Source organism: Arachis hypogaea, chromosome 13 (assembly GCF_003086295.3).
Source record: "Arachis hypogaea cultivar Tifrunner chromosome 13, arahy.Tifrunner.gnm2.J5K5, whole genome shotgun sequence".
Lineage (NCBI taxonomy): Eukaryota > Viridiplantae > Streptophyta > Magnoliopsida > Fabales > Fabaceae > Arachis > Arachis hypogaea.
Genome location: NC_092048.1, coordinates 121,991,999 through 122,005,062, shown reverse-complemented (window position 1 = coordinate 122,005,062; position 13,064 = coordinate 121,991,999). Strand labels below are relative to the sequence as shown.

At 30.7% G+C, this 13,064-nt stretch overlaps 1 protein-coding gene across 1 annotated transcript; it reads left to right on the top strand.

Annotated features, from left to right (window-relative positions):
- Nucleotides 1–7,663: 7,663 nt before the first annotated feature.
- On the top strand, nt 7,664–10,352 carry LOC112733048 (ultraviolet-B receptor UVR8). Its single transcript, XM_025781906.3, has 9 exons — nt 7,664–7,877; nt 8,154–8,340; nt 8,428–8,574; nt 8,719–8,800; nt 9,032–9,184; nt 9,282–9,527; nt 9,621–9,811; nt 9,888–10,029; nt 10,110–10,352. Exons 1-9 carry the CDS (start codon nt 7,799–7,801, stop codon nt 10,200–10,202), a joined length of 1,320 nt encoding a protein of 439 aa, XP_025637691.1. The 5' UTR covers nt 7,664–7,798; the 3' UTR covers nt 10,203–10,352.
- The last annotated feature ends 2,712 nt before the right edge of the window (nt 10,353–13,064 follow it).

The window sequence follows — 13,064 nt, the reverse complement described above, 5'->3', positions numbered from 1 at the left end:
CATTTCATTTTCTAACAGAACGGAAAACGACGCCATTTTTTAAAACCGGTCGAGTCTCAGTTCAGTCCAACCGACCAATTCTCAGCCAGTTCAACAGTTTGAAAATGGTTTTGATTCATGGTTTTTTATGTTAAACCAAATCGTAAAATACCGATTTTCAAAACCATGGGTATTACACATTATCGTGATAATTTCAAGGTATAACACCACATTCTCTCTAATATTAACTACCAAAGGACATGGAAGGTAAGGTGGTGAAACGAACGAGGACAAAGCAGATACTAGAGATGTGATGTGTCACATGTGAGGGGTGCAATGGAGCTGTAGAGAGGGATCCAAAAGTCAAAAAGAAATGGAATAGGGATATGATGGACGTTTGACTTACTTATCAAGTAACCTAAATTTAAAAATTTTTTATTTTTAGGTACCACATTATTATCGTATATAAAATTGACACGAAATTCACGTTTATCAAAAAATATTTGTAAGGTTATGAGTAGTAGTATAATATTTATTTACCATAAAATTTTCTACTGATTAACCACGTGGAAATTATGAGTAAAAATATATGTATTTCACAATTAATAACATTAGGAGTGCTGAACAATTATTCAATTACTAGTAGTTCAGACTCCAGTACTGAGTACTGCTTACAATCACAATCACATGTGGTGACCCTGTGAGAGTAAAAATTCATAATTAAGAGAAGAAGTTAAAAGGGTACCAAATCTTTCTTTCTTTTTCTTCCCCTAGCGTAATAGTGACGGAATCATGGGCACCGTGACACATTATGCGACTATTATGCATTAATGATTAAGGGAAAATGGATCCTCTCTATTTTTTTTTAACATTTAAAAGAATAAAATATGATTTTTTATTTTTAATTTTATAAATGAGATTAAAAATAAATAAAAAAAAATAATAAAATATGAGATTAAACATTAAATATCATTGAACAATAAAAGGTGGTGAGAAATAAATCAGTCAATAAATCAATAAAATAATTAGTTTAACGATTTAAAAATTTAATCGAAATTTAATTAAAAATTCAACTAGTTTAAATAAATATATAATAACATTATTAAAAATATAATATATAATTTTAAATATTTAAATTCAATAATTTTTAAATTAATAAATTTTATAATTTTTTATAATAAATTATTCATAATTTATTATTAAAAATTCATCAAATAACTTTAAATATCAATTTTTATAATTAAAAAAAAATCAAAATACACTTAAATGACAAAGACAAAATATTCTATCACCAACAATTATTTTAGTCTCATAAAAATTATAAAAACAAAAATATAACAACAAAATCAAGAATATCAACTACAAGAATAACAACTAAATATAAAAAAATCATTATAAACAAAAAATTTAAGCATAAATAATGTAGTGAAATACTGCATTATAGCATCATAAAAAACTCAAAATAAAAAAAAAATCAGCAACCAAAATTAACAACGCAAAAAAAAATTAGTATAAATAATTCAGAATCAATTATACCATAAACAACTCAAAGTCATAAAAATTCCAGCACGCAGTAAAGCATACACTATAGCACCATCAATAATTCAAAATCAGAAAATCAGCCACCAAATACAACAATCCAAAATCAGCATAAACAACTCAGAATCAGAATGATGACACAAACAACTCAAAATAAAAAATTCCAACAATGTAGTGAAAGACTGTACCATATCACCAATAACAAACAGCAAAAAAAAAACATGAATAAAATTAACTCAGCAAAAAATATTTGACAGAAACATTCAGCAACTCACAACTTAGACATTCAGTAAACCACTAAAATCAGTATTATTAACAAAACTACAAAAGTATCATCAAAATCCGAAAATCAGCAACTCAATATTATTAACAACAATACAAATTAAAAAACAAGCAAAAATCATTTCAAGTAACAGTGCTTACCAGTAGCAAAGGAGAAAGGGGAGTGATGGCAACGACAAATGAGTGGGAACTACCGGCGAAGACAGAGAGGGAGAGCTTGAATAGAGGAGACGACGACGGCGACAGAACTTCCACACGACAGCAACAGAGCTTCCACATAACATTGAAGAGATTCCTACGACGGCGACACACCTTCCTAGGACGGCAATAGAGCTTTCACACCCGACGCAGCGTCCTACGATGGCGACAAAGTTTTCACATGTGACGCCTGTCTCGGGAGGAGAAGAGTTCGGCGATGACTAAGAAAAGGGACGATGGCTGCGAGGCGGGGCTACGGGGCTGCGGGGGCTGCGTTTGGAAACTAGGGTTCTCCAAATGAATTTTCAATTTTCAAAGAGAAAGAGAGGAGTGGGACTGGCGAGCTGTGTTTGGGGGATTATGACTCTTTTTTCTATTTTTTTTTCAAGGTTAAATGATGTTGTTTTAAGGGGTCGATACCAAATTAAAAACCCTTAAATAAACCGGTTGATTCCGACGATTTATTGATTAATTATCGGTTTGCCAAACGGTTTATGAAATTAATTGAACCAACTAGGTGATCGATTTTTTATTAATTCAATTGAACCAGCTGGTCTAGTTCGATTTTCAGTATTGTGTTAATCACCCTTCTTTTCTGTGTTATTTCTTCGCTGAAGTTGCTTACTTCGGTAAGAAACTGATAATCAGGGAACAACTACTTGTTGCAGTTTTCACACTGCGAATTCTTGTTTGTTTGTTAATTGTTATTAACAAATGGAAAATTCTCTGGTGTTGAGGCATAGATTTCTTCGCACATACTGATGAAAACGTGTCAAGCTGGAGTGTGCTGTTGATGCGTGAGCAGTTTCTCCCTAGCTGCAGCATGTATTTGGAGCATTCAGACGTAGGTCCCACACTTTAGAAAAGATGTGATGTAGATTTCAGTCAAACATTGCATTAAGCAATGCTAATCAACTTATGTTAATAAAGTAATTATAATATTTATTTATTTCCAATATGAACCTGGACACCAATATGTCAACAGTAAGGACTAACTGGACATGAAAAGGAGGTTGGGCTATGTCAACATTTTTGGTTAGTTTTGCATGAAAAAAAAATATGAATAAAAATTAAAAAGAACTATTGAACCGTTTCATTTTTTAGAAAACTAACATTATACATGATTTACAAAAAAAATATTTTTTTAAATTTTTAAAACCTAAACTATTAATTATACATTTTAATTAAAATATAAATAGCAGAGTGCTAGGGGCCAATAAATTTTGTAATTTGTAGTCATCAATTAGCCATTATTGATATTTTTAATGGTGTGAGATTAGATCTAATAGTAAAGATTGATTTTTTTTTTGTTGGTTAAGTGTTGGCCAAATTTTAGTAAAATTGCTGGCCCCATAGACTTTTTCTTATAAATAACTATCCTGCTAAAAATTTTTACTTTTATTTAATTTTATACATATTTAATAATAAAAAGAGTGAATTCTCTTGAAACGTTTGTGTCTGTAGATATACTAGTATTTATAACGTGAAACTAGAATTGTATATAAATAAAAAAATAATCATATTTATAAAAAATATGTTTATATGAAATAATAGAAACTTATATTACAATTATTTTTTTAGTTTTTTTTAAAATAACTAATTTTTTATATATTTTTTAATTCAATTTTGAGACAGTTTAGGATAAAGATTTTATGCATCTATTTAATTATGTATTATAATTAAAAAAATTATACATTCATCATGTACATAATTATCTAAAAGAATAAACATAATTAAATTATTATATAAAAAATATACATATATTTTAAAATATCAGAATAAATTACATGCTTTTAAACAATTATTCTAGTACTCATTATAATTTTCAATTATTAATTACCTTTAAGGTCAAATAAATTTCTTAACTATTATTGTTTTTAAAATTTGGACTACATACCTGCATTTTTTGGACATTAAAATAAATTCTTTTCTATGTTTTTTGAGACAAAAAGAGTCCAACTTTGATTGACTTGCCCATAATAATCTACGGCCCATACAATGTTTTCACGTCCATCCAGTCCAAACATCAAAACAAAAATATTTGATTACTATTATATTATACTTATTTTTCTAAGACCATCTCCAACAGGGAATTTATTCCAATTCCTGTTTATGGCCCACCTGTCATAAAAAGTAACTCCACATCAGCTTTTGCGTTATAAACAGTAAATAGGAACTCAAAGCATCTCTCTCTTCTCTATTAGGAGGAACTAACTTTAGTCCCTGTCGTGGTCTCACTTAATTAATTAATTAAAATACTTGAAATTAATGTAATTAATTTTTTTGAATAATGTAATTTAAATTTATAAATTTAAAAATAATTCACTATTAAAAAATATTAATATTAAATAAATTCATATATAACAATAATACACAATATATAATTCGGAATTACACTAATTTATAAAATTACTTAATACAAAGAAAAAACATAATTAAACTCTATAGTTGACTACAAGCATTGTGAAATTGCTATATGTGTTCAATCAAGTCCTCTTTCAATTGTCTATGCTGCTGCCTATTTCGAAGTTGGGCATTTTTTTAGAAAAATTTCGAAGTTGCCATATGTATTTAATCAAGTCCTCTTTCAACGGCTAGTTTTATAACGGCTAATTTAATATAATAATATAATTAATATACAATATTAATTTAATTACTTATATTAATTATGATTTAAATAATTAATATAAATTATTAATTAAATAAAATTATAATTAATTATTATAATTATTATTAAATTAAATATAATTTAATTATTTAATATAATTTTTTAAATAACTAAATTAAATACTTAAATCATATTTAATTTATAAATAATTATAATATTTAATTATATACGTAAAGTTAAATAAGTTGGTATATAATAAGATGAAGACCAACCCTTTATTGATAATATATTATGTAAAGTTATTAGTTATTATATTAATATCATATTATTTAAATTTTTTTTAATTTAAGTGCCACATGTTAAAATTTTATTGATTATAATGAAAACAAAGCAAGTTCCTTTGAGCAGGGCCTTCCTTGCTTTGAAATATGTGCTGGGACTCATGTTTATGTTGTTCCACCAGTTGGTCTTCAGCTTTTATCAGTACGGGTCCTTCATTTCCTTTGTTATAATATAATTAGGATTAATTAGTATTATTTAGTCTCTTATTTTTAACATGGTATCAGAGCCATGGTATCCTCCTTGAAGAGGATATGTTGTTTTCCTTGCAGTAAAATCACCGTAGTTTTTGCACTTTTTTTTCTATGCCATTTTTCTTGACCTTTTGTCACTCCTTTGATACTTTTTCACCTCATCGACTAGCCTATTCTCTCCGTCTTGTGTCTTTTCGAGTCGAACGATCAAACACCAATGTCATCCGCTGTTTTCCTATTCTCATGAAGAAATCATATAGTTTTTGCTCTCTTTCGGCAGTTCCATCTGCGTTCTCTAGTGGCAGTTTCATTTGCGTTCTCTCGTGGCAGTTCCGTTTGTGTTCTCTCGTGGCAGTTCCGTCTGCATTTTCTCGTGGCAGTTCCGTCTGTGTTTTCTCGTGGCAGTTCCGTCTGCACTTCCTTCAGAGAGCGGCAGTTCCGTCTACACTTCCTTCAGATAAGCGGCAGTTCCGTCTGCGCTTCCTTCAAATAAGCGGCAGTTCCGTCTGCGCTTCCTTCAAACTAGCGACAGTTCCATCTGCGCTTCCTTCAGACAAGCGGCAGTTCCGTCTGCGCTTCTTTCAGACAAGCGGTAGTTTCGTCTGCGCTTACTTCAGACTAGCAGCAGTTCCATCTGTGCTTCCTTCAGACAAGCGGCAGTTCTGTCTGCGCTTTTTTCAGACAAGCGGCAGTTCCGTCTGCGCTTCCTTCCGGCAGTTCCGTCTGCACCCGTTTTAGAGAGTTTATGCATTTTTTTTCTCTTTATTTCGTTGTTTTAAATAAGTTTCAAACTCAAGTTCACTTGAGTTTGAGGGGGAATGTTAGAATATAATTAGGATCAATTAGTATTATTTAGTATATCTGAATATTTATTATAGGATATTACGTCTTTATTATTATGATTCTCTTAATACCTATAAATATTCTTTTATATTGTATCATTCAAAAACAACTTAAATAGACAACTTCAACACACTCAATAATACACTTTTTAGATTACTCTCTCAGTCTCTTGTTTCTAACACCCTTACTGTTGGAGATACTCTAAACCAAATTCATTACTTTTTTTAAATCTCGTTGTTAATAAGAGAGTCTGACACAAATCTTCTGAATAGTGGAATTCTCTCATGAATTGTCTACTTCCAATTGCAGCGCCTCCAACTATGAAGAATACTTCAACAAGACACATATAGTCACCACCATGTGACATACACTCTCCACAACTGCTGAAAAATCTTTTTTTCGGCATCATAGCATCTCCCTTGACAAATACGATAAAAGGTGGATGAGAATAATAGTTAAACACATAATTCCATGCTTTAATAAGATGCCACCTAAATCGCTAAGCTATAGTCAAGTGCACGAAGTGTGACTGTTGTTTAGTGAGTAACTGATAATTTTTTTTTCGCTGATTTTTCATCTGTAATCTTAGTAATTCACCCATTTAAATAGTTCATGTTGAAATCCTTGTTCGTCTTCTCTTTAATTTGAGCAGGCAAGTGGATGAACCAAATTCACGCTAATATTGTTGACTATTTCACACAATTATAAGGGAAAAGAAAGTAGAAAATGAAGGTTAAGTTTGAATTATTAAGATTTTTATACCAATAATTTACAAGAGAATGAAAATCCACAAAAAGAAATAATATCATAAATTGTAAATCAACTATGTAGCTGCACATGTTTTTAATCCTTTCTTGGGGTCAACAATACCCGCCAAATTAGACATCGGCCCACGTACGTCATGCATTTAAAAACAAATAATTGAACCGTGACACTTTTTAATTTCAATATAATAATGAGATAAGTTTCATAAAAATCGATGTAATTTTGTTGGAAAATGCTAAGTAGACAATGATCTTGTTGAACAATATAAATAATAGGCCCTAAAAATTAGCCTAATTAAATTACTAACACAGTATATTCGTATACACCACCTCCCTCAAATCTTAATTTTAATCATCTTAATTACTAAGGTCATAATCATCCCACCCACTCTTCTTTTTTGATCTAATAGTAAAATCTTTTCTCCTTTCTCACTATTCAAACGGCATTCAAAAAGTAGTAGCCTTCCCCTACCCCCAATTGAAACGGCATTCAGGAATTACGATTCATACTTTGAGATTAATCATGAAGATTTGTGTATTAACAATGGAGGTAGTCACCGAAAAAAAGAAGTAAAAAAAAAGTGTGGCTGGGTTCCTACCAAACCCCTTCTTGAATATATCTTGCAATTTGCAAATCAAGTTAGCACGTGCATTGGAGCAACCCTGTTAGAGAGCACATCATACAATACATTGTATATGGAGCTAATCTATATAATCATAGATGCCAACTATGCGCGCTTTAATTTAATTTAATGACATTATTATCTACTACTGTTAACTCTCCTAAATTAATGAGAAAAACAGTACATATTTTAATAAAATATTTCACCTACTATTCATTTATTTGCTAGGAGACGCACAGTCGCACACTAGTGTATTGTACAAAGGAAGAGTTATATATATACATTCATAGCTTGTTAGTAGTCATTGTCTGTATTTTGTTTTTGGATTCACCCCCCAAAAAAGTGCCATAACAGCAGACGAGTATTTTCCTTTGTCCTCAACAATCCGTTAGAGTATTATAGAAGAGTATAGAAAAGAAGAAGAAGGAGATGATGAATGAAGCCACTGATCCACCGCGTCGTGTTCTTCTCATATCTGCCGGTGCCAGCCACTCTGTTGCACTTCTTAGTAAGCACACCATCCTCCACTTTTTACGTCGTTTCCTGTGGTCCCAAACAGTGGACACCTTCAAATCCACGCATCATCACTTCATTTTTCTTCTTCTTCAATTCGTCTTTTGTCTCTCTTTTATGTTATGCTGCATTGCAAGCGTTCATTATGAACATGTTTCAAATATACAAATGTAGCAGCTCTTTATATTAAAGCATTCATATTGGATTTATTGATTTATATTCTTTGAATTTGTTGCAGAATGAGGTGTTAGTTGTTTGATTTTGTTAACAGGTGGAAATGTTGTATGCTCATGGGGGCGGGGAGAGGATGGACAGTTAGGTCATGGTGACACAGATGATCGTCTCTTACCGACAAAAGTGAGTGCCTTGGAGGGTCAAGACATAGTAGCCATTACCTGTGGAGCTGATCACACTGTAGCACATTCTGTTTCAGGAAAGGGTGTATATAGCTGGGGATGGTACATTATTTATTCCTCATCTTTAACTCTAACCAATTCTTTCCTTGTGTCTTTTTTCTCACAAATTGAACCCCGGTTTATGTGCAGGGGTGACTTTGGAAGGTTGGGTCATGGCGATCACAGCGACTTGCTGATTCCTCATCCAATTACAGCATTACATGGTCTCAAGGTAAAGCAAATTGCCTGTGGGGACAGTCATTGTTTAGCACTCACCACCGAAGGTGAGGTCCTCAGGTTTGTTCTTCTTCCCCAAATTTTACTATGATGGTATTGTGTTGACTATTGTGTATAGAAGAAAAAATATGCAATCAAAATAATAATTTTTAAAGTTGAGCTAGTTCTGAATTTCTAACATATCATTATTTTGTGAACTTGAAGTTGGGGACGTAATCAAAATGGTCAACTTGGACTTGGGACAGCAAATGACTCTCTTGTGCCACAAAAAGTCCAAGAATTTCAGGTAATGTTTACACTTTTTAGAGTTGAAGCTTGTTTCTAAGAAAAAAAAAAACTACAGGAAACTAAGATTTAGAGTTAAGGGTTTATGAGTTAGAGTTTAGAATTAAAGATAAACACAATAATTTTTAAAAAATTGGTTAACGTTGGCAGAAAAAAGTTGGTTAGCATTACTTAAAAAAATGATTCCATGGATCACTTGGACGCATGATATGAATTTGTAACCGTGTTGCAGGGAGTAGCTATCAAAATGGTTGCTGCTGGAGCTGAACACAGTGCAGCAATTACTGAAGATGGGGTTTTGTATGGATGGGGTTGGGGCAGATATGGAAACTTAGGACTGGGAGACCGCAATGACCGCTCAATACCTGAGAGAGTCACTGTTGATGTAACATGCCATTAATTATTTACATACTTAAGCATCATTTATAGGTGTTAAGTAGTTGTGATGTACAATAGTATATGCAAGTGTGGGTGTTTTGCAGGGTGAGAAGATGATAATGGTTGCTTGTGGTTGGAGGCACACAATATGTGTGTCATGTAGTGGTGCAGTGTACACTACTGGATGGAGCAAATATGGGCAGCTAGGACATGGAGATTTTGAGGACTGTCTTGTGCCTTGCAGGATTCAAGCCTTGAACAAAATGTTCATTTCTCAGGTATCTGGTGGTTGGAGGCATACTATGGCACTCACCTCTAATGGGTTGCTTTTTGGTTGGGGTTGGAACAAGGTTACTACTTTATTTCTTTCTGCCTTTCTAAATTCTCTACTTCTATTCATATTGAGCATTGTAATAACCTACCTGTTTGTTTGTGAATACTAGTTTGGACAGGTTGGAGTTGGTCACAATTTTGATTGTTGCTGTCCGATGCAAGTGAAGTTTCCCCAGGAGCAGAAAGTAAGTGAGGTTGCATGTGGATGGAGGCACACAATGGCTGTTACTCAATCTGGAAATTTATATTCTTGGGGAAGAGGTGCAAATGGACAGCTTGGCCATGGGGAAACCATTGACCGGTATTGTAATTCCATGCCATGCTGCACATTATTAAGATCACAATATATAATAATGCGATCCATTCATCATGTATAGGAATTGCCCCATGATAATTGAGGCCTTGAGCTTTGACGGATCTTTTGGACAAAACATGGAATCCTCCTCAAACGAGTATCCATCATCAGGGAAAGGACCCTTTCCGCTATCAGAGAAATATGCAGTTGTTCCAGATGAAAATGTAAGTGTGTATAATACTAGTTTGAGTAAAGTGGATGTGTGAGTAAACGTGTTTTTTCTTTTTTTTTTTATGATTGGCAGGTGAGGAAAAAGTCTATTAATTCAGGCATGGAAGAGAGGGTTGAAGTTGAAGTTGAAGCTAACGTCCCTCAATATGCTCATCTCAATACCTAAATGAATATGGATGGATCGAGTAACATTGAAAATGTGTGTGAATTTTAATTCTTCACTTATGCTGGCTAAGTTTCTCTACCTCCTTAGTCACTAAAAACATTTGTGTGTAGCATTATTGTTGGACGTATTAATGAACCAGTTATTTTTTAATTTCTTAACAAATTAAAATAAAATCAATTTTTTTATAACAATAACAGTAAATCTAATTGTTATCAGATCCGGTCGAACCAATCAATTTACATAATCCACTGGATCATTTTTTTTTAAACAAAAATTAGAGATATATTTATCTTTTTATCAAAAAATTTAAATATAATTCCGTTTAGATTGTGTAAATCGATCGGATCAAATCGGATCTAATAATTATAATGCGGATAATTGAGTTTATTATTGTTGCTATAATAAAGCGATTTTATTCTAATTTATTAAAAAATAAATTATTAATCGATTTAATAAAAAAGTCTAACAATATTATGACAAGTATAAACGTTTAAAATATATATATATATATATATTTTTAGTGTGGGAGTGGTCTCCTATTTTGATAATGTGAAGAACTGAAGATACAACAGGGCGGCAAGCGACAGGCTCCTTTTATTGTTTTTACTTTTTACTACCTTTATCCTATCTACCAAACCAATTTAGTTTTTTTTTTTTCTTAAACCCGTTGCAATGGATAAATGGGCCGAGTTAATTAATTAATTTAAGGGTAAATATGAAAAGCCTTGAGTGAAATCTGATCCCCATGGCCCATATAACAAATGTGAGTAAAATTTTCACATTGGGGCCTTGGCCAATTTAGACGGACCTTTCTGCATTCTGCATCGACTCCTTTGTACCCAAGACCAAAAATGAAAAGGCTATGAGGCTTTTAGGCTCAAACTTTGAAAAAAAAATCTTTCATCGATCTCCATATATTTCCACCAAAAACGATCATCAAAAGCTCTTTCTCCCAGACCATTTATTTTCTCAAAAGAAAAGAGATCGTTGGATTACTAAAAAAAAAGATCGCTGCTATCATAATTTCATAATTAAACTTTTTTATTTTTGACAAAACATATTCTCTTCATATATATGTGGATAAGGAAATAAATTTTAATATAATAAATATTTTCACAGACAATTTTGCACACAGAAACTTTACTTAATAGACATTAGACATTAGTGTTTTGAGGAAGAGTGTGACAAAACCAAAGGGAATATCGTGATAAAGTTAATTTTAAATTGATTGGTTACAATATCACGATTCACGAGTGACAGACCCAGGTAATTTTATCAGTGGAGATAAAAATGTGCAAAATAAAATTTTGGTATGGATAGATTCGTTTTTGTTTTTTTACGGTATCCTATTTATTAAAGATTAATTTATTGTAGATTCAACTTTCATTTAAAAATTTATTGCTGGCTAAGGGTGTGTATGGCTCAGTCCAACTCAAAAATTTGGCCCGATTCAAAGATCCGATCCGGTCTAAATGCTTTAGAAGCTAATTTGACGTGATTTCACCGGATCTAGAATCGAGTAAAAGTTTAAAAAATAGACTCGGTCATTATTTTGGGTCGGATCTAAATCAATGCAAATTTGGCTTCACTTGACCTATATACACTCTAAGGGAACTAAAAAAGATATATATGTTTTAAATTTATTTTAATATTATGTTATATTAATTATAAACTTATTGTTTTATTTTTTATCACACTTGTTGAATTAGAAAATGGATCAAAGAAGCATTAGATTAAAATTCATAGACAAATTCAAGTTCAAATATGAATATCAATTTTTCGGTAATAAATTTCTTTTTTATAAATAAGTGCATCATAAAAAAATTTATTTATAAATAAGTTTCTTTATAAATTATTCTTAATGCTTTAAAGACCTGATTTTCATCCGGTTTAGACCCGGTATAGCTGTGTTCCGAAAATGTTTAGATTTCATCAGGTCTAAGGTCGGGTTAGAATCTAAAAATTAGACTCGGTGTATATTTAGGGCTGGGTCTGGGTCAGGACAAACTCGATTTCACCGTTCCATGAACATCTCTATTGCTGGCTAATGAGTTATTATATACACGAGACAAAATTTTGATTCCTAATATTTATTTAAGTAAATAATTGAGCTAATCACTTAATCAACCCAAATTGGTTTAGATATATTTAAAATTTTAAATTCGAACTATTTATGTGTATTAAAAAAACTAGAACTTCACATACAAACATCTATACACACTTACTTATTATAGTATTTAAAATGATAAAAAATAATTTCACACACATTATAATATTTAAAATGAAAAGATCATTTATAATATTTTTTTCTTTATTTTTAACATAATTAAATATTAATTTTCTATATGTTCTTAAAAAATTATTTAATTATTCATTATTTTCTATTCAATTGTGAAATCTACTTATTATAGTATTTAGGGTATAAATAAATTTTTTAAGTAGAGTAATTACTATATTCAAGACTATTTTAATTAAAAATATTAATACAATATATTAATATATAGATAATATTTTTTTATCATAAATAACTTTCTAAAAAATCACTAATAATTTAAGCCGTATTTAATTAAAAAACTGAATTTGAATTTAATTATCAACTAATTAGCTAGTATCATGGAATTAATTATTACTATTTTTATAAGTTGATTTATTTATTTTTAATTTTTATACTAAATCAAATTTAACAAAATAATAATTATTATTATTATATATTAAATTTAACAAAATATCTTTTAACATAAAACACAAGAAAATAATTTATATTTTATGTTGAGAACAAACAAAATATAATAAAAGAATAAAGGTATACATCTATATATAATTAATTAATTATTAGTATTTTTCAAAATTTTTGTAAGGATA